Genomic DNA, 24,576 nt, shown 5'->3' with positions numbered 1-24,576 from the left:
CAGCCGATCCAGGACCAAAGGTGGTTGGTTCAAATCCCGGTGTCCCATATGGTCCCCCGTGCCTGCCAGGAGCTATTTCTGAGCAGACAGCCAGGAGTAACCCCTGAGCACCACCGGGTGTGGCCCAAAAACAAAACAAAAAAAAAAAACAAACAAACCCAAAAAGCATTAAAATATTCTACAGTGCATGTAAAAAAAATTAACAAACCTACGTAGTTTAATTATTAGCTATATTAGATTAATTATACTAAAACCATTTTATTCCATTAGTAAATACGACCAGAAATTGTTCTTTGCTTCTGGATTCACATTCAGAGACTAGGAATCATTCTTTTATACCTTTGAGTTTAACAAGGTGGGAGAGGTAGTACAGAGAGTAAGAAAAACTTAACTTGCAAGCAGCCTTTGCCTAAATAAACCCTGAACAGGATCAAGAGTGGTCCCTGAACATCACCAGAATTGGTTCAATTTCCACTCCACTACCTCAAAAAATAACAGATTATTTTAACCAGTCATTTTTTTGTTTTGTTTTGTTTTTTGGCCACACCCGGTAACACTCAGGGGTTACTCCTGGCTATGCACTCATAAGTCACTCCTAGCTTGGGGGTCCATATGGAATGCCAGGGTATCGAACCGCGGTTCATCCTAGGCTAGCGCTGGCAAGGCAGACACCTTATCTCTAGTGCCACCACACCGGCCCCACCGGTCATTTTTTTTATCTTGTTTTGGTTTCTGGGTCACACCCGGCAGTGCTCAGGGCTTACTCCTGGCTCTACGCTCAGAAATCACTCCTGGAAGACTCAGGGCGGGGGGTGGGGGGTGAGGAGGACCATATAGAATGCTGGGATTTGAACCACCGTCCTTCTGCATGCAAGGCAAAACCCCTACCTCCATGCTATCTCTCCAGCCCCTAAACTGTTCGTTTCTATTTACCTCTACAGAAAACTACCCTTCCGTCCTCCAGGAAGTAGAAGTACCCACGGTTGACCGAGATAAATGTGAAAAATTATACAACCCATCAGCTTTTGATATGCCAGAATTTGAGCCAGTTATTACAGAGGATATGTTTTGTGCTGGTCAAATAGCAAAAGATAGCTGCCAGGTAAGTTTGTTGACTTACCTTAGAGTTGACTTCTGACTCTGCACAGGGATCACTCCTAGTGGGGTAGGGGGGCCATATGGACTGCTTGGGGATTGAACCTATGTGGAACTTCTTTCAATATTGGTGGGGGGGATACACACATGGTAGTGTTCAGGGGTGGTATGATTTCTGGCTTTGTGCTCAGAAATTACTCCTGGCAGGCTTGGAAGTTCATATACCATACCTGGAATCAAATCCAAGTTAGCTTCATACAAAACAAAAACCCTACCCATTGCACTATCGCTCCAGCCCCATCCCGCAGGAACTTTTGCATCTAATCTGACCTGTATTGTGGTTGCATTTGCCAGATCCTCATAGTAACTATACTGGGAAGTTCAAGCTTTCTCAGGAACATACTCTGGTCTAATGGTATGGTTTTGGTAATGTCTGTGGCTCCATTTATGAGCAGGTATGATCTGGGCTTAGTTTTGGCTTCTGGGTTGCTGCCTATTGCTCCACAGTAAGGTTTTCCTGGAGAGGATGTTTGGTCTTTTCAGTGAGTTCCAGGCATGTATTTAATTCAATCCCTATGGTTTTGCTGCAGTGAAAGAATATTGCACATATTTCCCTTACTATCCATCATAGTCCCACCTCCCTGGATTAATTTCTCTCTCTATATTTCAAGTATATAAAGAACTCCAGGTTAGAACAATTTGGGGAAAATATATATATGTATAATCTGCTAAAGCCGTTCTAGACTTTTTATCTTCTGAGAAGCATAGTGTTCTCTTGAACATCTGTCTTTTTCTGTGTGTCTGTCTCTCCTCCTACCCCCTACATATGAACATGAACATTTTACTTCTTGGAAATGTTTCTGTACGAGGGTAAAAAAAAAAAAAGTAAACATACTAGAATATTATCTGCAAAAGAATGAAGTCAGAGCATTTGAAAAAACTATGATGGACTCTGGGGGCATTATGCTCAGCAAACTGTTAAACAAATGGTCTCTGATCTTTTATATGTGAATCTATAGAGGAAAGCATACATACCTGACCAAAATCCAACCTCACAGTTACAGAAAATATATTCGTGGTTGCCAGAGGCAGGAGTCATAGGTCAGTAAAATTAATGAGGGATAATAAAAAGGTATGAGCTTTCAATTGTAAAATAAATAAGGCTTGGAAGAATAATGTACATCATGGTGATGATAACTGGTAATACAGTATTGCATATTTGAAAGTGTTTGTCATCATTTTGGGTACACACATTAATCTCATATCTTGGTTTTTGAAGTCAGTACATGAATTAAAAATTAGTAAAATTTAAGATAGCACTCTAAAAATATTTAAAAGTAAACCCTTAGGACTAGAGCCATATTACGACAGGTAAAGTGCTTGTTTTACATGTAGCCAATTAGGGCTCAATCCCTGCCCTCCCATATGGTCTAATAAGTACCATTACAAATAATTCCTTTAAAAAATAAAAGTTCCTATTGGGTCCTTAGAACTGTACATCCCAAGTTGTTGCCCAAGCCTGCTAAAATTTAACACCACAAGTACAACCAGACACCAGAAACTGTGAAAAATCAAAGCCCAGGTTTAAGCTCGAGCTTAGACTAATCCATGGATTGCAATTATATGGAGTTGCAGAATTTAGTGTGGGGCTAAGGAAAAATCTTAGTTTTGTTCTAAGATAAACTATGAATTGGAGAAATAATACAGTATTAAGACGCATGCTTTGGACACAGCAAACCCAGGTTCAAATCCTGGTACACCAAACAATCTCCCAAACCTGCCAGGGTCATGATCCCTAAATGCAGAGCCAGGAGTAAGCACTGACCACCACTGGATGTGGCTCAAACCTAAATAAACATCTAACTTTATTAGGGCTGGAGTGGTGGCACAGTGGTAGGGCATTTGCCTTGCATGCAGCTGACCTAGGACGGACTGTGGTTCAATCTCCCGGCGTCCCATATGGCCCCTAAGCCAGTGGCGATTTCTAAGCATTATAGCCGGAGTAACCCCTGAGCGTCACAGAGTGTGGCTCAAAAAACAACAACAACAACAACAAAAACTGGCTTTATAACTTATTATTAAATTTTTGTGATATGTACATGTAAAAATTTCCTGGGATGGGCCAGAACAATAGCACAGAAAGAAGGGCATTTGTCTTGCACATGGCAACCCAGGTTTGATTCCCAGAATCCCATATGGTTCTCTGAGCCTACCAGGAGTAATTCCTAAGCATAGAGAAATTCCTGAGTGCTGCAGGGTGTGGCCCAAAAACAAAAAAAATATTTTTTTCCTGTGCAAAAGGAGATAGTGAGTAGGAAAGTTTAAAAAGTTCTACACTAGAGGCCTGAGTGATAGTATGGTGAGAAAGGTGCTTCTTTTGCATGTGCCCGACCAGGGATCCATTGTCAGCAACCCATAAGGCCTAAACAATGCCAGGAGTAATTCCTCAATACAGAGCCAGGAGTAATCCCTGAGCATCACTGCAAGTAGATCAAATCCTTGAATTCCCAAAAAGGAAGTTTTGCACTAGACCAGGGTGATAGACAGAAAATATATAACCATAAATTCTAAGTATCTGTTTAGGTCTACACAAATTTCAGAGCAATGTAGTCTGTCTGATTATAGAACCCCTGATTGAAGCCCAAGCATGTACAATCTCTGGATTAGCCTCTAGCTCTCACAACACACCAGGTACAATAGAGAAGTGGAGGGATTTACCTGAATTGATGAAGACAAAAGCCAGGACAGACCCCAATTACATCAGAGCTTTACTAAACTCACTGATGAAGAACTCAAAGCAAAAATCCGAAGGATGCTCAATGATGAACTACACATCATTATCAAGTGACTAAATAACATGGCACTGAATAACGGATCAAAGAAAAATTAAAGAAAAAATCTTAAAACCTTGAAATAAATGAAAACACTAATTACAAAAATTTACAGATATAATAAAAAGCAGTTCTAAAACAGGCACTCAGTAATAAAAGCCAACCTCAAGAAAAATCCAAACTACACAATCTATAATTAGAACTCATGGTACCAGAATTAAAAAATATGCAGAAAATAATAGTATGAAATAAATAACAAATATCAAAGTGGAAGTAAATTGTTAAAAAAAAAAATGGGGGCCGGGCGGTGGCGCTCGAGGTAAGGTGCCTGCCTTACCTGCGCTAGCCTAGGAGACGGACCGCGGTTCGATCCCCCGGCGCCCCATATGGTCCCCCAAGCCAGGAGCGACTTCTGAGCGCATAGCCAGGAGTAACCCCTGAGCGTCACCGGGTGTGGCCCAAAAAAAAAAACCAAAAAAAAAAAAAAAAAAAAATGGTCTGGGTTGGAGAGACAACATAAGCAGGTAGGGTGCTTGGTTGGATCCTCAGTATCCTGTATCAAGTATCACCAAGAGTAATTCCTGACTGTAGAGCCAGGAGTAATCCCTGATCATTGCCAAGTATGGACCAAAACGAAACAAAAACATAAATAAAACAAAGTAATTTTTTTTTTCCTGTCTCAAGGCTGGAGATGATAGTACAGCGGATAGGATATTTGCCTTGCACGTTGTCCACTTGGGTTCAGTTTCTGGAATTCCATTTGCTTCTCCAAGCCCTGCCAGGAGTGATCCTTGAGTACAGAAGGCAGGAACAAGCCCTAAGCATTGCCAAGTGTGGCCAAAATTCTTTAAAATAACAACGAAAGGGGGCCGGGCGGTGGCGCTGGAGGTAAGGTGCCTGCGCTAGCCTAGGACGGATCACGGTTCGATCCCCCGGCGTCCCATATGGTCCCCCAAGAAGCCAGGAGCAACTTCTGAGCGCATAGCCAGGAGTAACCCCTGAGCATCACAGGGTGTGGCCCAAAAACCAAAAAAAAAAAAAAAAATAACAACGAAAGGTTTTTGTTTTGTTTTGTTTTGTTTTTATATAAAAAAGACCCTTCACCAGTGCAACATTCCCATCACCAATGTCCCAAGTGTTCCTTCTCACCACCCAATGAAAGGTTTTAAAGGAAATAAACATTAAAGGAAATTAAACATAAAACCAGAAGCTGATTCTTTAAGATTAAATAATAATAATAATAATAATAATAATAATAATAGTAAACCCTTAGGGAGATTAAGAGAAGATCCAAATAAAAATAGGAAATGTTACTAATTCGTACCACAGAAACACAGCAGATTATAACAGAATACTGTGAAGAATTATATTTCAAGAATTTGAATAACCAATTACAAAAATAAAGCCAATATCCAAGATGTAAAGTTTCTCAGCAAAATCTCTGTACTGTTGAACTTCTCCCCTCTTATTTTTGATCTTATCAGCCTTCTTTCCTTTTCTTTCTGAGTCTAGCTCAGGGTTTGTCAATCTTGTTTGTTTTGTTTTATTTTATTTTATGGCTTACCCAAGTCTGAGCTCAGGGGCCACAGACCGTTCTCAGGATCAACCTGAACTGGCCAGATGCAGCAAGCAACGATGGCCCAGTATAGACACTCTGGTCCCTGGTTTAGTCTTTCAAAGAACGAGCTCTAGGCTTCATTGATCTTTTTAATGTCTTTTTTTTTTTTTATTTCAATTTTGTTATTTCTCCTCTAAGTTTCACTTTTCCTTCAGCTGACTTTGCATTTCATGTATTCTTTTTCTAGTTTCTTAAAGTGTGAGGTTATTTGAACCTTAGTCCCTGATTTAAGCATGTAATGCTAAGAAAATCCCTCTTAACCAGGCATGGCTGTGACTAGCATAGCTCATGTCTTCATCCTCATGTTCATGAACTCTCTTTGATTCTCTCATTAACTCAACTTTTCTTAAATGTTTCACTTTCAGATGTTTGCAATGATCTCACTTTTCTCTTTATGGTTATTTCTGCCTTTTGTGTACTGTGATATAAAATATTGATGTGGTTTTAAAGTTCATAACTGTACTGATACTTGTTTTGTGTCTCAGTATATATTCTAAATATATCCAAGATGTTCTGGAGAAGTATGTGAAGAGCCCTGTTAATGTCAGTTAAACCCAGCTCTTCCAACTCATTTAAGTCTGCTGTTTCACTATTGATGCTCTAGCTGTGCAGTGGAAAGACTTGAGGTACTCTGCTATTTCAATGCTATTATCTCATTGCTCTCTTAGTAGTGCTTTCTGTATTTTGATGATCCTTCATTTGGTACATATGTTAATAGATGGTAGGTCTTCTTGAAGTAAAGATCCTATGACTTATATTGATGAATTCATTGTTATGAATGAATGCATATCATGGACTTTTCCATTTTTCCTCTTACTAGTGATTCTTAACTTTCTATTGTGGTTGGGAAATGCTACTTGGTAATTACTTCTCCCAAATTTGTGAAGACTCCTTTTGTGATCTAATATCCTGGATTTCATGTGCATTTGAAAACAATGCATATTGTTATGTTTCAATTGGAAGTCCTGTATATGAATATGTCCTATTCTGTATATGTCCATCTGATATAACAGCTCACTTAAAATCAATGTTTCTATATTGATTTGTCTGCCTGAATGACCTACCTATTGATGTAAATCAGAAGTTCAATTCCATACTATTATTGTACAATCACTTTCCCCCTTTAGGTATGTTTTTATTAGGTGTTCCTATTTTGAGTGTATAAATATTTACAAATGTTACATCTAGTCCATTATATATATACTCATATATTACATACATATATGTGTTTATATGTTGTATATAAACAACTATGTGCTACAGCCAGCAGTACTCTGGTCAAATCCATTTTATGAATTGTGGTACTATATGGTACACCAACAGGGAAAGCTTGTACTCCAAACCTTTGAGCCATCTCCCTGATTGGTCCCAGTCCACGTTTTGATTCAAACAGCCCAAAAAGAGTAACATATATGCAATATTCTTTAGCAATTTGGTAGAAACAAATAATCTCACTTTTAACAGATAAGGATTTTTAAGAAATCTTTTAATTTACAAGTTTAGGGGGCTAGAGAAATAGTACAGTCAGAACGGCACTTGCCTTGCATGCAGCTGACCCTAATTTTAAACTAATTCAACTTTGGGAGAAAATTCATCACATCAGGGCCGGAGTGCTAACATGGTGGGTAGGGTGTTTGCCTTGCATGCGGCAGATTCAGGTTTGATCCTCAGCATCCTATATGGTCCCAAGTCAGCCAGGAGTGATTTCCCAGTGAAAGGCCAGGAGAACCCCAAGTGCTATGGGTTGTGGCCCCAAAACCAAAAAAAATATTTTTCATCATTATGGTATCATGCTAATACGTTGAAGCGACTTATGATTTCAACTAAGGTCTCTGTCAATTCCAAATTATTTAGAGAGATCCCCAATTCCTTAATGCAGCAAAAGTCCAGAATTCTCTAAAAAGAACTCCCTAACCCCTTCTTAGAAACTATTTCTTAGGATCATTTTCCACTTCATTGTTTAGTTTAACTAATCCTTTATCTCTTCCTAAGGGTGATTCTGGAGGACCTCTGTCATGTTTTGTTAATAATGAATGGATCCAGACAGGATTAGTAAGCAGGGGAGGTGAGTGTGGTTCAGAAACACCTGGAATTTATACCAACGTGTCCTACTACCTAAATTGGATTTATGATACTACCTCAAAAGCTGAGTCTTGGATGCCAACCATGTGGATTTTTCTGATTCTCTGCTCCTTATTGTACTGGTCTCTCTGGATCTACTAGAATTCACCTGTGCCTTTCAGCCTAACAGTTTACTAGAAGAGTAGGTACTATTGGCTGTAGCTGCTGGTCAACTTCAGGGCAATAAAGGAAATGCATGAAAAACAAGCTCCAGGGGCCACTGGGAGCTCTTAGATGACTTAATTAAAATAACTATAAATTATTTGTTGAAGTTCTTCACTTGAAAGTATATGTCAATTGTTAGAATGTAAACAGCGGTGGAGTGGGAGTGATAGTGCATTGGTAAGGCATTTGCCTTGCACGCTGCTGATTCAGGACAACCTAAGTTCAATCCCCAAAATCCCATACCCCCAAGCCAGGAGCAATTTCTGAGGGTGTAGCACCACCCTGGTGTGGCCCAAAAACCAAAAAAAAAAAAAAAAGTAAACAGCTTTGAAATAAACTTGTCACTTCTGTGTATGGCATTCTTGTTTGTACATTCTTTTTTTTTTTTTTTTTTTTTTTTTGGTTTTTGGGCCACACCCAGTAACGCTCAGGGGTTACTCCTGGCTATGCGCTCAGAAGTTGCTCCTGGCTTGGGGGACCATATGGGACGCCGGGGGATCGAACCGCGGTCTGTCCAAGGCTAGCGCAGGCAAGGCAGGCACCTTACCTCTTGCGCCACCGCCCGGCCCCCGTTTGTACATTCTTAAAGCAGGAAGGATGCCTTCCACATTTATAGTCACAGATTAAATGGCTTTTAGTGAGGTAGACAAGAAAAATATATATAAAGGCCAAAGGGCCAATATTCCTCAAAAAATATATTTATAGTGGGGTTGGTGTAACAGAATAGTGTGCAAGGGCCTTGCCTTGCACATTGCCAATCCAGGTTGGATCCCTAGAATCCTATATGGTTCTCTGAGCACTGCCAAGAGTAAACCCTGAGCACTACTGGGCATGTCCCAAAACTATACAGGGTTTCTTACCTGGGCCACATATCTTACCTTTCTAATATCTAAAAATTCTTCTCTCCTCCAAAGCAAGGAATCTAACTTTAGAAAATACATGGGAGCCAGAAAGGTGGCTCAAATGGTTAGTGCTTTCCTTGTGTGATCACTCTCCAGCGCTGCATGATTCCCTGCAGACTATTAAGAGCAATTCCCAGCCACAGAGCCAGGAGTAGATCCTACACACAGCAGTTTAGGATGCACCAATAGCCCAAACAATGCCCCAAATGCAAAACTGAGGAAAAAGAAAAACATATATATAGTTCTGCTCTATACTTCTCCTTTACTTTTTTGAAATACCAACATAATCTAACACTAAAAATGGATTAACGCATGATTTCAACAGTTGTGGTCAACAGTTTCAATATAAACTACTGTTTTTAAACTGGGTGGCACCCAGTCCCACCTCCTTTCCCCACACTGTCACAATCTAAGGAAGGCTCAGGTAAAATTGTGAGCAATTTTCTGCTTGTTCATTTTTAAAAAAATACATTTTAGGGCAGAGAGGTGATTTAGGACATATTGCTTAAATGCTACCAAACTAGTTCTATCTGGAGCTACGTAGAACCCTGACCCCCACCCTTCCCAGCAAAGCAGGATGCTGCCCTTCAGGGGCTCCCAATACCAAGGGCTTTCAGGTTCTAACTGGCCCAGTTTTCTCAGTATTACTAAGAATTGCCCCCAGTTTTTTTTAGTACCACTTGGAAGGTCCTTCTTCCACCCCATTTTAAAGGGAGTAAATAAATAAATAAGGAAGTCATCAATAAGACCTGTCATATGTGGCCAAAAAAAAAAGTCATTTTTCTGCCGCTAATGATCCCCATTTTGAATGAAGAAGACCCAACTATGAACATTTGTGTAACCAGGATGCTTAAGTAAAGGAATTATTATTAATAAAAAAAATTAGTGTTAAACATGATTTTCTTTGATGAATGATTTAGAATTTAGGATAAAAAAAAAGTCATTTATGTGCTACTTTGCTGCTAAACATAGCACCGTCTCTATTGATATGGCACCCAGGGGCACACATCTAGAGGTCTTAAGGCTGAAAAGCAAACAAAGTAAAAGTGAACTTTAAAAAATTGGGGGGAGTGCCACATCTGGCGGTGCTCAGGAATTATTACTGGCTCTGACCTCAGTAATTATCTGGCAGTGATCAGGGAACCATATAGAATGCTTGGGATCAATTCAGGTTGATGGCATGCAGTGCAAAGCACCCTATTCACTGTACCATCTCTCTGGCAACGCAAAACATCCTACTCAGTGTAGGGCCATTTCTTTGGCTCCAAAGCAAATGTCTTTTTGAAAGCTCTCAAGTTGAGGGGTCAGGGAGACAGTTCAAAGGGCTGGAGCAAAGGCTGTGCATGCTGGAGCCCTGGGCTCTAACTGAGTCTCCTGAGTCTCCTGACTCATTCTTCTGATTCTGACTCAAGTCTCTTGAGCACTAGGAATAATCCCTGAGCTTGTGCAGCACCTCTGAGTACAACTGGAGTGTTCCCAAGCCAATCAAACATGCTCTGTTAAACCAAGCCTCCAGCTCCAAAGTAAGGACACTGGAGAGATGCAGGTCTGGAAGCAAATGTTGAGGCAGGAAATAATCCAAACACACTAAACAGGGTGAAACGGGTTCAGGAGTTACAATTTAGGAGCCTTCCACTCCTAAGAAGCAGACAGCTCTGTGGGGAATTCAGGAAACAAGAGAGTGGTTTCCTGAGACCTCGGGTATTTACTAGGAAGAATCAAACCACACCCTGGGGTGAAGATCAAGTAGTCTAACCACCAATCCAAGGCACTACATTCAAAGATGTTTCCAACCAATGAATAACAAGGCGAATACTGAATGAGATGACATCTGATTAATCCCACAATGTTCCTCAAGATAATAAACAAAAAGGGGCTAAAGAGATAGCACAGCCATAGGGCATTTGACTTGCATGCAGAGGACCTAGGACTGACCTGGTTAGATTCCAGGCATCCCATATGGTCCCCTGATCTTGCCAGGAGCGATTTCTTTTTTTTTTTTTTTTTTTTTTTTGGTTTTGGTCATACCCAGCAGCGCTCAGGGGTTACTTCTGGCTCTCTGCTCAGAAATCACTCCTGGCAGGCTCGAGGGACCATATGGGATGCCAGGATTCGAACCACTGTCCTGCATGCAAGGCAAATGCCTTACTTCCATGCTATCTCTCCGGCCCCAATCCAGGAGCGATTTCTAAGCACAGAGCCAGGAGTAATCCCTGAGCATCGCCAGATGTGGCCCAAAAATCAATCAACTAATCAATAAATCAATAAACTGCTTTTTAAAAAGAGAATAAACAAAATAAAGAAAACATTCCAATTGATTCTGATGTTTGTCACAGTGGAGAGTTCTGACAGTTGAGGGAGAGCTAAAGACACTGTTAACCTGTTAACCAACATGTGTGTGATCTAAGAACCAGCATCCCTGAAGGGTCGTTGAAATGTAGAACCTTCGGCTAGACCCCCAAACTCCTACTCTTAACAGGAAGTAAGAATGAAAGGTGTCCCCAGCCTCTGGGACACAGGGGAACCATGGGAGGCTTACAATTGGGTTTTCAACCCTGGGCATCTGCAAGTCTTGAGCTTGGTGTGCAGTTGGACAATTTACTACTAAGATACCTCTTCAGCTTGTATATTTAGTTCTATTTTTTTTAAAATGGAAAAAATATAATCCACAGTTTCTAAGGAAGGAATGTCTCACCTTTTTCTGCTCCAAGGGCTGGCCACAATATAAACTGTGAAATCAGGAAATGTGAGCAGAACAGGGAAGTTTAAAGTACAATAGCCTGGACACTAGATTGGTTTTGCAGGAGACAGGGAAGGGATGTGGTGTTGACTATGTCCAGATATTCTTTATCCCACATCAAATACCTGGGGCTGGAGCAACAGTACAGAGAGTAGGGTTTTGCCTTGCATGTGGCACAGGGAGTTCCATACAGGCACATTCTATGATGCTAAGCCTGAGCACCATCGGGGTGGCCCCAAAACAAACAGAAAACCTGACTTCTACCAAAACTGTGGGCTCAGTTTTATTGGCCACTGTTCTGAAACATGATTCTATATACCACCTTAAAAGTCAAGACTAGTACTGGAGAGATAGTATGGAGGTAAGGCATTTGCCTTGCATGCAGAAGGACAGTAGTTCAAATCCTGGCACTCATATGGTCCCCTGAGCTTGCCGGGGGCAATTTCTGAGCGTAGAGCCAGGAGTAGTCCCTGAGCGCTGCCAGGTGCAACCCCAAGATGAAAAAAAAAAAAAAGTCAAGACTGCCTCCTAAGGTCTCATGATCCCAATTTTCTTTACATACACACACATCACTAAAGAAACCAAGCCACCAGTGTCCATCAAAGACTGTTATGCAACAACCAGTACCCAGCAAACTTAAGTGTCCCCTTCAGGAGGCATCCTGAAGCAGTCTTGAACACCCAAAAATTCATGTCATCTTATCTTTGAAGGAATTGAAGAAAACAAAAGATCTGGGGAATTTCTGTATGACACAATCAAGTCCACTGAGGGTTCCAAGAGCCTGGTACAGGTATCTAGAATGTCCTGGAAAGACCTAATACTTGTCTTCTATCAGTCTTTCTTGGATACTTGGGAACAAGCCATCCTTTTTTTTTTTTTTTTTTCTAAAAATAGGACTGGGAATTGGGAGGAATGGGCAATATGGTCTGAGCAGAAGATACTCCAGGAAGGTTAAACCTTTGTGCATTTACTTAAAAAAATCCAACTAAATGCCAACCACGTAAAATCTGAGGCTAGCCAAAGATAATGCAAAGAACATGAGAACTGATATTCAGCAGGATACTACTTGAGAAGGCTGAGGGAGGATAGGGAAGGGGCAAGGAGGGAAGCGATCATTCCGGAGGTGGTGCTGAAAGAGATAAAGCCTATCAGCAACAACTCTATAAACCATGGTACAAAGGGTATATGTCCCTCTTATCACCAAACTAGTGAATGGGAGGAAAATAAGCGGGGGGAAGAACTGGTGGAGGGAAGTGGACAATAATGAAAGACAGGTATTGAAATAATGTATGACTGTAATCCAATCATGAATAATTTTATAATTTCATGGTGACTAAATAAGAAATTAAGAAAAAAAAAAGCTGGGGCCGGGCGGTGGCGCTGGAGGTAAGGTGCCTGCCTTGCCTGCGCTAGCCTAGGATGGACCGCGGTTCGATCCCCCGGCGTCCCATATGGTCCCCCAAGAAGCCAGGAGCAACTTCTGAGCGCATAGGCAGGAGTAACCCCTGAGCGTCACAGGGTGTGGCCCAAAAAAAACCAAAAAAAAAAAAAAAAAAAAAAAAGCTGAGGCTCAGGCAGGCCTTCTATCAAAAGTGACTAACGTCTCATAGCCTCCTTAAAACTTTGTTTTTAAGAAAGTTTTGTTTAGAGTTTTGAGGGGAGGACATTAAGGGCTATACCCTGCAATGTTTAGGGGCTATTATTGACACTGTGCTCAGGAGTGACCCTGGGAATGCTTTAGGATCCATATGTGATGCTGAGGCTCAAACAAGGGTCATCAGCAGGCAAGGCAAATGCCTTAACTCCTTTAGTATCTCTCCAGCCCAGCCCCTCTTTAGAAATTATGGGATGGGGAAGTTGGGTAATACCTGGTGATACTCAGGAGTTACTCCTGCCTCTTCACTCAGGAATCAATTCTGGCAAGCTTAGGGACCATATGAGATGTCGGGGGTTGAATCCAGTTCAGTCACCTGCAAGACAAGCACCTTTACCCACTGTAGGCTCCAGCCCTCTTTAGAAATTTTTAATGTTGGGGCCGGACAGATAACACAGCAGTAGAGCATTTGCTTTGCACATAGCTGATCCAGGACAGATGATGATTCGAATCCCAGCATTCCATATGGTCCCCTGAGCCTGCCAGGAGCAATTTCTGAGCACAGAGCCAGGAGTAACCTGTGAGCACCGCCAGGTGTGACATAAAAACTGAAAAAAAATAATTCTTAATGTTTACATTGACATGTCAGATATCCCTACCTCACATTAATATAATTTTAGTTTGACTGTTATTTGATTCACTAATACTAAAATGACACAAAGAAAATAGATTAAAATATGTAAATACTTTTGCAAAACAGACCAATTTGTGAATAGCTTTTTAGTTGTCTTAAGGGCTGGAGCAATAGTACAGAGCGCTAAGGTGCTGTCTGTGCATGCAGTCAAAACCAGTTTGATTCCCAGCATCCCAGTGCAATCCCATAGCAACACCAGGAGTGATTTCTTGGTGTAGAGCCAAGAGTAACCCCTGAACACCATCGGGTATGACCCAAAAATAAATCTAAAAAAGAAATTAGTTGTCTGAGGCCAAAGAATTAATAGTGTGAGTTAGGTACTTGCCTTAAACAGCTGATCCAGATTCAATCTCTAGAACCACATATGATCCCCAAACCCCACCAAAAGAAAAGCAAAACAGACAAAAACAATCATTATCAGTAGTATGGATGTTGCCAAAAAGGAGATTTTTTTTCTAACCCATACTAGTGTGATTTCTTACCCTTTCATAAGCAGAAGTTGACAGTCTTGCATACTTTGTAGACTCAGAAGTTATTTTAGTCCTGGTAGTCATCTTAATATTATTTATTTAAATTAAAGTTTTAATTTAGGCTCTTTGATTTACAAACCTGTTAATAATAAGAGTTTCAGGTTTAGAATTTCCAACTCTAAACCCATCACCAGAAGTCCCCTCCCAATCTCTACCCTGCCTCCTAAAATGTTGAGAGACCCTGTTCATCTCCGATCAAAGTCATTAAAAAAATTTTTTTTGGAATGGAGGATGGTACATGACTGAAGAGCAATGAAGGACACTGTCATTCGGATCTGTGCTATACTCTCAAACCCATGCAGCCTCTTGGCTCTTGGGATATGTTCCTTCCTAATTCCAGAGAATTACAGTTTTGGGTAATCTCTCTCTCTCTCTCTCTCTCTCTCTCTCTCTCTCTCTCTCTCTCACACACACACACACACACACACACACACTCACACACACACACACACACACACACACACACACACACACACACACACACAAATAGATTTTAAAAAAAATTAAATAGACACCTTCTCCTAGAATGCCTTCCTTCTGCATTCTAGTGGTGGGATATTCTCAATACCTAGTAGGAACTTTTGAGTGGGATATGGGGAGGTTCCACACATCTTATCTGAATCATACTTCCTCAGGATTTCCAAAACAGCCCTTGTTTTATAGGGCAGGCTCTGAGAAAAGTTTTGAGAACTTGTATCTAATAATGGGAAAGCTCACCCATATGTGAGAGATCTGTTACCACTGAGATACCACTGAGACCCTCAATTTCCTGCAATCAGGGGATATTAAATCATAAAGAATGGAGCCGGAGAGATAGCATGGAGGTAAGGCGTTTGCCTTGCATGCAAAACGACAGTGGTTCGAAACCCAGCATCCCATATGGTCCCCCGAACCTGCCAGGAGCGATTTCTGAGCATAGAGCCAGGAGTAACCCCTGAGTACTGCTGGGTGTGACCCAGCCTCCCCCAAAAAATCATAAAGAATAAGTTAAGCTCAACCAAGAGCAGGTTGAGTACCTGGGAAAATATTTTAACCCCAGGAATCAGGACCTTGGGGCCAAAAATAATTGGGTGATTCAAGATTTTGGATCAGGTTAGTTAGAGCTTTGGAATCTCTGCCTACAACAATGCATAGGGTGCTCAGTTAATTATGTGCTACTAAGCACACAAAGGCACGACACATACACTATAGAGGACCAGCAACAAGATTTAGCTGCCCCCACACAGCGACTTCAAATGCTTGCTGGTCTTGTGAATACCTTACTCTGTGAATAGTGACATCCTCAGCAGGAATAAAGAGCACAAGAACCAAGGAACTTCTCTAGGAAATAATTCCCAGATTCAGGCTACCCTTCAGGCAAAATGACAACAGAACCTCTTTCACCAGAAAGGTAACCAAGCTGATGGTCAAGACCCTGGAGATTATTATTTAGATTCAATCATCAGGCAATATGGAAAGAGCAAATCTAAACTCAGACACAAAATCTAAAAGCAAAATCAGGAACTTCTCAGAACTCTGGCTTTGCTCTTCCTGTGCCTTGCCTCACCTCAGCTCCTTCAAAGCCTTCAGTGAGAGGCCCTTCATCCACACTGACCTGTTATTTGGCTGTGAATATTCTTCACTTCAAAGGTGTGTTCTGTCCCTCAGTTCTCATCAACAAGCTCTAAGGGAACTTGGTCAGCAAGGACTGCTTGAGTGCTAAGTGACCTCCTGGGGCTCTCTCTCCAAGGAACTAAGTACCTTGCTATTGGTTAATGCTTACCTAGGGCCACATTCATCACAATTACAAACTCTCTAGATAGAAGAACCCTTTCCCAGTCCTCTTCTCTACCCCCGAAGAGCTTTTCCACTTCCTAGAATCCCAAGCTGGACTCATCACTTTCCTGTGAAGAGGTAGAATGGTCCCTCATACACAGAAGACAGGAAAGGCTTGACTCCAATGCTGACCCCAAGAACAGAGATTATTAATCCAAACATTTATAAGGATTAAACAACCTCTTTAAAGTTTAAAGCTAAGTAAAGTATCTTCTAATTTATATCTGTTGTTGTAATTACTACTTTCCTCACTTTTTACCAGTCCTCACATATAAAGGATGCCCTTCTTGGTGAAGGGACTTGGTCCACTTATTCTACTGCTCTTCTTGGGACTAATAACCCGAACATATCCTTACCCCATACCCCTTGTCTTCTCAAACTCATAGTCAAATTTGTCTCCAGAATCTAAGAACTCCCAAAGATTCTGTTTCTTCCACCACTTTACCATTCTCTTTCAAACTGCCAAACATTGACCATAGGCCACTTAACTGGCCATGCCAGAAATTGTCTTATCTACCTCTGTCAACCTCTGAGAGACATCAAGGAGGCTGCCCGAACAGAAAGCAGTGTACTTTTCCAGCAGGAAGCAATTCTTTCAACTCGTATCCCTGAAAGAATTCAAAGCTTGCACTCCTAAAAGGGAAGAGTGTTAAGCACGAAGTACAACCAATCAGCAGAAACAGCTAAGGGGCTGACCCAGGGGATATAGTTACGGTATACATATAAGCTCAGGTTACTAGGAACTATGCTGGTACTGGAAGCTGTCACAATCTTGGCGGTTGCTGTGCCTGAAGATCTATTGCAGGATTCCATTGAAGACTCAGCTTGCAGAAGTCATCTATATACACTGTCAATTAAAAGTTGTGATCCGGTGGTCACTGTCTTTCCTTCCACCAGAATCTGAAGCTAGTCAGAACTGCTGTAATTCTGCCAAATCAGAATATGAGAGGGTTTGTGTGTTATGTGTGTGTGTGAATGTGTGTTTGTATGCAGTGCTGGGGTCAAGGCAAGCACCCTATCCACTGTCCTTTCTCTCCTGTGAAAGGATCTCCAATTTTATAAGATCTTCAGGTGTTTTTTCAGTATGTGAAAGTTGGAGAAACATAAAATAGTGGTTCTACTCTTTCGAGAACGTGAGAAATGTTAGAAATATTCAAAGTTGGATATCTCAAGAGATTTTTTTTCCTTTTCTTTTCTTTTTCTTTTTTTTTTTTTTGTTTGTTTTTTGGGTCACACCCCATAGTGCTTAGGTTATTCCTGGCTCTGCACTCAGAACTCGCTCCTGGTGAACAAGGGAGACCATATGGGATATGAGAATTCGAAATACTGTCCATCCTGGATTTGGCTGCATGCAAGGCAAATGCCCTACCACTGTGCTATCTTTCCGGCCTCAAACATTTGTGAGTGTGTGTGTGTGTGTGTGTGTGTGTGTGTGTGTGTGTGTGTGTGTGTTGGGAGGAGTGCCATACCCAGCAGCATTCAGGGGTTACTCCTGGTTCTGTGCTCAGAAATCACTCCTGGCAGGCTTGGAAGACCATATGAAAAGTTGGGGATCAAACCTGGGTCTGTCCCGGGATCAGGCCCATGCAAGGCAAACGCCCTCCTGCTATGCCAACACTCCGGCCCTGAATTTTTTTTTTTTTTTTTTGGTCACACCTGGCAGTGCTCAGGGGTTACTCCTGGCTCCACACTCAGAAATCGCTCCTGGCAGGCTCAGGGGACCATATGGGATGCCGGTATTTGAACCAATGACCTTCTGCATGAAAGGCAAACGCCTTACCTCCATGCTATCTCTCTGGCCCCTGGCCCTGAATTTCTTTCTTTTAACTTTAAAATCCCCATTCCCTTCCTTCTGATGATGATGTGATGATCAGGGTTATCATGACACACTGGCTGTAGGGCTCATGTATAAAATAATACTGTAAATGTTGAGCTCACTGGAGGTCACACAATTTTACCTGTTGTGCTTACATATACTCACCACTGTGGCACTCTCCTGGCCTGGATGCTCATATATCTTTTTAGCAGTGGTGCTTATGGGGGGGGGGGGGGAACACTTTTTAGTTTCAGTGCTTCTGCTTGTGGTGTCACCAGACACTGGAGATCATACAGAGCAGTTGCCAGGAACAAACAGCAGGGCTGTCAGTACGGCATCAGGGACCTAATCAGCGCAGCTTTACACTGGTAAGACAAGTATTGCTATACAACGAGCTGTTGCCCAGTCCTATATAAACTTTCCTTAATGGGGGATGGGGGAGCAAGCAGTACTCAGGGGCAGCTCCTGAGAATATCAGGATTTGAACCAGGATCAGACTTGCAGTCACATGTTAGGGACTCATCTTAACCTTTAAACTATCACATTTTCTTCCCTGCTGAAGAACTAGAAACAGCATGAGAGAGAAAATGTTTGTGTTATGGCTATTTCATGTCATTAAGCACCTAATTAAGAGCAATATTAAAATGTAAATCTGCACACTTAAAAACTTGCAGTACCACTCCTTATTCCAATGAATTCTGTTCACAAGCCACACCCTGCAAGCCAATAGTTTAACCTCAACTCCGTAACACAAATCTACCTTGAAATCTGCAGATGGCACCAAGTTATCTCTTTGTGGAGGTATTGTGTGAGTTCAGGAGGAGTCTTTGTGGGGGAAGAGAGAGAAACAAGGGGTGTGGCAATAGGACAAGTAGGACCCATTTTACAAGGGTGGCTCCATTTGCTGGGAGGAGAGCCCTTCAAAGTGCACGTGAATGTCTGTGCTAGTTTCAAAGAACAGTTTGGAAATGGCAATGTTTACTGCCAGAAAAACAAATTCTCCACATGTTATGCAACCCTTTTCTTCTCTATCCCTTGTTCTTAGCCAGCTCTCAGAAAAGTCATTTAACTATTTCCCAGTGTAGCAAGACCTTGATGAGTGTATCTTCAGGAAATAACACTCTCGTATAATAAAGACAGTGGCCTTCGTGTCAACAAACAAACCGAATCCTAAACAGCAGCCCTGTGAAGCATGATAAGGCTTCATGGGCAAGGCAAGCATTAGTCTCAAAGTAAGGGCAACATCACTTTCCTCCACAGCTTGTACTTATTTGTTCTCTGTTAGCATTTAAATCTGTTAGCATTAAAAATGGCACTGACAACAATGTGAAATCAAAATAAAATGTTTTCAGAGCTGTAGAGATAGTCAGGGATGAAAGTGCTTACCCTGCAAGTGGCCAACCAGGTAAGATCCCCTGAGCACCTGAGCACTGCAAGGAATGATTCCTGAGCACAGAGCCAGGAGTAAGCCTAAAGGATAGCCAGGTTTGGGCCAAAAACAAACAGACAACCAAAAATGTTTTCAGATTCTAAAGGTTTCCTCTGCAGCACACTTATATGTGTCAAAAGATTGGCCTGAAGAGCTGGAGCAATAGCACAGTGTGGTAGACTGTTTGCCTTGCATGAAGCTAACCCAGGTTTGATCCCAGCATCCCATTTGGTCCCCCAATTCCTGCATGCAAAGCCAGGAATAGCCCCTGAGCACTGCCAGGTGTGGACCTAAAACAAAAACAAAAAAAGCAAAGCCAAACAAAAATGATGGCCTTTTAAGAACATACAGCACACAAAGGAACCTGAAGTTTACATATTTCCCATATAAGTTTGCAGTTAGAGAATAAATCGCTTCCATTCCAAAGATACAAAAAAGGAGGGAAACTCCTAAGAGAATGTTTCAAGGTCACACAATAAAGTGAAAACAAGTAACAAGAATTTAGGTATCCTGAGATGAAAAATGCAGTATTGCTGAGTTCATTATCTTTGCAGAGTTCATTATCCGTATGGAGTGAATAAAAGATCATTAGGATTGGTATCACTTAGGAACTGCATTAAGCTGCTGGTTCTAGAAATCGAAGGTAATACTGAACAAGACTATAGTTTCTCAAATAAGGGAGGCAGGTGACCAAAATCTCACATATCGACTGTAGCACTGGGCAATCCATCTAGGTTAGCTGCCTATGTGCTTTCCAACTCTACCATTCACAGCCCAAAAATCCTCAGGATCCAGGATGGCTGCAGTGGAGAGTTACAGTTCAGAGTTTTACAGGCCCACTTGAGAGTCTAATGAAATTTTCTTTCCTCTGAAAAAATAACAAAACCCTTTAACAAACAACATAGTTGATAAAGAGAATATCTTCAGTATGTATACTCTGGAGTCATGTATATGTATGTATATTCCAGCGTACTCTGGAAGAGGGAAAGTGTTCTTAGTCAATGGTGACAGAGCAGGAAAGTGTTCTTAGTCAATGGTGACAGACAGGTCAGGGAGGAGAAACACCAACTGGAATGAAAAGGCTTCATAAGCACACCTACTATGAAATTTAAGTTTCCATAGCAAAAAAAATCCAACAGATTTTTAAAACATAGGCCAGAGAGGGCTGGAGACCTAGCTCATCAGACTGAGTGCATGCTTTGCATGTGGGAGACCCGGATTTAATCCCCAGCACCATAACATCACTGCTTGGATTGGCGCCTAGTCAGTGAGCTGGGAGTAATGCCAGAGTGCCACCAGATGCAGTCAAAACAAAATAAAATAAAATAAAATAAAAACTTAAAAATAAAATGAAATAAACCAGGGGCTGGTAGAACACTTGCAGACCTGAGTTTGATCCCCGGCACCCCAGGAATAATTCCTGAGTGCTTAGCCAGGTATTACCTCTGAGTGTGGCCAAAAAATTGAAAGAAAAAAAAAGCCAGAGAATGAAAAATACATGCAAAACACATAACCAACAAAATTTGCGATTACTATGTTAATAATGAACTCCATTAAATCAATGTCAGATAGACCAAACAACAGGCAACATTTATACAATAAATTATTATAATATATACAATATATAATAAAATGTTTATACAGCATACAAAAACTATAGTTGCATGTAACATTTTGGATCAATCTTATAGGCTTAGTGTTGTATAAAAGGAATACACACACAAAAACAGAATACACAGGGATGCTTTCACTTGCACGTTTTTGAAACATAAGTTAAACATATCACTATGCAGGTATGCAGTGTAAAATTATTTAGAAAATCATGAAAATAGGGAGCTGGAGTGATAACGAAGTGCTAGGGCATTTGCCTTGCATGTGGCCTAGGTTCGATCCCTAGGTTTGATTCCCAGCATCTCATAAGGTTCCCCAAGCTGGCCAGAAGCTATTTCTGAATGTAGAGCCAGGAGTAACCCCTGAGCACCTCAAAGTGTGGCCCCAAAAAGCAAACAAAAAATTAATAATAATAAAGAAAGGCATAAAAATAATCATCAAATGAAAAAATAAACAAGTGGTTCCCTTAAGAGAAAAGAAGAGGGGCAGGAGAGATAGCACAGTGGTAAGGCAATTGCCTTAGGCGCAGAAGGATGGTGGTTCAAATCGAGCCTGCCAGGAGCGATTTCTGAGCATGGAGCCAGGAGTAACCCCTGAGCACTGCCGGGTGTGACCCAAAAACCAAAAAAAAAAAAAAAAAAAAAGAGAAAAGAAGAGGTCACACTTCAGAGGAATGGAAGTCAGCTTTAAAGGTGGGATGTCGAGATTCGAACTTGTGTACATCTTGTGTTGGCTGTGTGCAAGTCAAATGCCCTGCCACAGTGATATTGCTCTGACCTAAAGGAACTGACAATGTTCAATGTCTCCTTCCACTTGTCACAGGATACAAGAATTTTACTTTATAACTTAAAGGTTTTATACATTCTTCCTAAAGTGCACTGCAAAAGCAAAAGTACTTCCACAATCACCTCTAAATTTAGCAGGGAGAGTTCCCAGGTTCCCTCAAATTCATAAACCCCAAATTTATGGTGTCAAGTTATGTGCAATGGACAGAAAAGACCAGCTTGAGGTTGAAAAGTGGTGGAGGACAGAGGAAGCAAATAGAATAGAAAAGGTGAAAGATTAGAAAGCTATTTGGTAAGCAGGAGACATGTTAAGCCTCTAGGTTAGTTTATAACCTGGTTTGGAGAGAGAACAGCATTCTGGACAAACGAAACTAACAATGCCCAAGCTTGGTAAGGAATGTGATGGTGTCTGAAACACACTGTTTCTGAAGAGAAAGAAGAGCCCACACCAGAATGCAAACTATTAAATAATTTATCCTAGAAGAAAGACTGGCTGTGATAGAAATTTCACCCTGTCTACACTCTTCATAGTTCTGTCCTCCACCCCGAAGGGAGAAAGAGCCTATTCAATGGTTAGAAATTGCACACATTGGTTGATAAATGGAAAAAATACACACAATGTGAAGTCTCAGCAAAATATTATCACAAAGCATAGAACGGCCATGGCCCTTCTTGAGAAATTAGGAACAAATTGGGGCAGAAAGTTACAAATTATCATTTGAACCTATCTTGGTATACTGGTTACACATATTGCAACTAAACCATAAATACTGATTAGACGGGTCTAGTCTTAACTCCAAAACATCTCTTCACAGTGCAACTCCTTGTTAGATTGTGGGAAGCATTTTGTCATAATGATTGGTGGAACACAAAGTAGCGGAATAACTTTTCTTCATTGTATACTTGTAAGAAACATTCCTGGTCGTCCATTCCTTCCTGGTCTCATTCCTTACTCGCCCAGGAAGGTCTTGATTTATACTGAACAAAACTATCAATTACTTTCAAGATGCTGGGTGTTCCTGTAGAATTCTTCAATATTGAAGAAAAGTCCTAAGAATGAGAATAAGAATTGTGCTAGAGGGGATGGGGCCACACCAGCACTTCTTTGAGGAAATTCCCTGCATCTAGATGTCCTCACAAGGTGCTAGAGATTTCGCTAAGGGCATCAAATCAACTACGTATTCATGTTCCCCTCAAATTCTGCCCTTTCATGTCACTTTTTAACCCTTCTTTTGTTATTCACTCCCCTCTTTTTCTCTTCTGTGTCTCTCTGTCTTTCTCTGTCTCTCTCTCTTATCATTCATTATCTGACGTTCCCAACTTTCTTAGTGGTTCATTGAACAACATAGAAGGGCTTCATGGAATGGTCACTAGATTCTATTCTCGGCTCTGGAGAGGCCCTTATAGTTCTCTTAGAATCCATCCTCCTCCTCCTCGCTTCTCTCTTGCCCTAGATTGGTTCTACCTCTTTGTTTTCTGATAACCGGCTCAGCAAGTTGGAACCAAAGGGCAATGAATTTTCTCTCCTCCACGTTTGGATGCAAAGCTGACCCCGGAAGTAGGAAGGGGCGTGGACCTGCCACTTACTACTCCGCTTGCTGTGCCCAACTCTTGATTAGAGCTACTTTCATGCACCCCCAAAAGGAAGGCCCAAAGATAGTGTAAGGCCCTGGAATGAGGCTCTGTCCAAAAGATCTGCTTGCTTGCTTGCTTGCTTGCTTGCTTGCTTGCTTGCTTCTTCCTTTCCTTCTTCCTCTCTTCCTTCCTCCCTCCCTGCCTTTCTTCCTTCTTTCTTGGAATGTTCTATTGAGGGGACAATAGTTGGGAAGCAGGGATGCCTGCCACTAGTACAGGTCTGACAGAAAACGGGTGCGCCCTAGCGGTGGGTGAAGAAGGGGGCGAGCCCTAAGTTCCAGAGGCACCCAAAAGAGTCTAGACTCTCGGCACGTGGTCTGACCCGGAGGCCGCTGCCCCTCCAGGGCTGCGGGGCCAGCTAGGGTCGTGCTCCAGTTCGTTTCCGCGAATTCTCAGAGATGAGCCTGGAGCGGGCTCCAGGCCACGGCTCCGGGGGGCCCCGCTCGAGATGGATGGCACGGAAACTGGGTGGTGCTTTGGGCCCCGGGCTCCCGAGCAGGTAGAGCCCCGCCAGCATTTTCTTTTCCTGGGCCCCGAGAGAGAGAGGAGAGAGGCTGAGGATGCAAAAGCCACGCGCCCGCCCCCCCGCCCTCCCCAGGCGCGTCCCCCGTGGCCCTTACCTGAGGCCGAGTGTCCCGAGAGCGCCCGGCCCCGGGAGCGACGCGGGCCCGCGAGCTCCCGGCGATCGCGCAGCTCCTCCTCCTCGTCCTCCCGCCGCCGGCCCTCGGCCATGGGCGAGGCGGCCGGGCGCAGGCGGGGGGCGGCGGGCGAGCACCCCGGGGCCCGCGCCGGCACAGCGGCTCCCTCGGGGAGGAAGGTCTGGCGGAGGCGGCGGCGCCCGACGCGGCCCGAGTCCACCTGCAAAGCCGGGCGCGCGGCGCGCGGGCCCAGCCGGGTCCCGCCTCCTCCGGGCTCCCCTTTCCCCGGCGCTGCCCGCGGCCGCGTCCCCTTCCCCGCCCCGCAGAGTGGGCGCCGGCCGGGCCTCGCCTCGCCTCGCCTCCTCCTTCTCCTTCTCGGGGAGGGGTTCCGGGCGGCCCCCCGCGCCGGAGCTGCCCGCCCGCCCGCCCGTCCTCCCCAAATCAACGTGAGCCAACTCCGCCAACGGGCTGGGCTGGGCAGGGGGAGCGAGCGAGGAGGTGGCCGGGCCTCTCTTCCTGCCCTTTCACAATATTCCGGTGTCAACAGGAAACCCATT

The 24,576-nt window shown here is 42.7% G+C and overlaps 1 protein-coding gene across 1 annotated transcript in view; it reads right to left on the bottom strand.

Annotated features, from left to right (window-relative positions):
- The window catches only part of SH3D19 (SH3 domain containing 19), a 183,954-nt gene extending 159,814 nt beyond the window's left edge, over positions 1-24,140 (bottom strand). Inside the window, exon 1 of the mRNA XM_049770869.1 lies at positions 24,002-24,140. Within this exon, the coding sequence (XP_049626826.1) occupies positions 24,002-24,113 (112 nt within the window). The 5' untranslated portion in view covers positions 24,114-24,140. The remainder of the gene's footprint in view (positions 1-24,001) is intronic.
- Between the last annotated feature and the right edge of the window lie 436 nt (positions 24,141-24,576).

This window comes from Suncus etruscus, chromosome 3 (assembly GCF_024139225.1).
Source record: "Suncus etruscus isolate mSunEtr1 chromosome 3, mSunEtr1.pri.cur, whole genome shotgun sequence".
Classification (NCBI taxonomy): domain Eukaryota; kingdom Metazoa; phylum Chordata; class Mammalia; order Eulipotyphla; family Soricidae; genus Suncus; species Suncus etruscus.
Note: the sequence above shows the minus strand (reverse complement) of the source record. Positions and strands in the feature narration are given on the sequence as shown.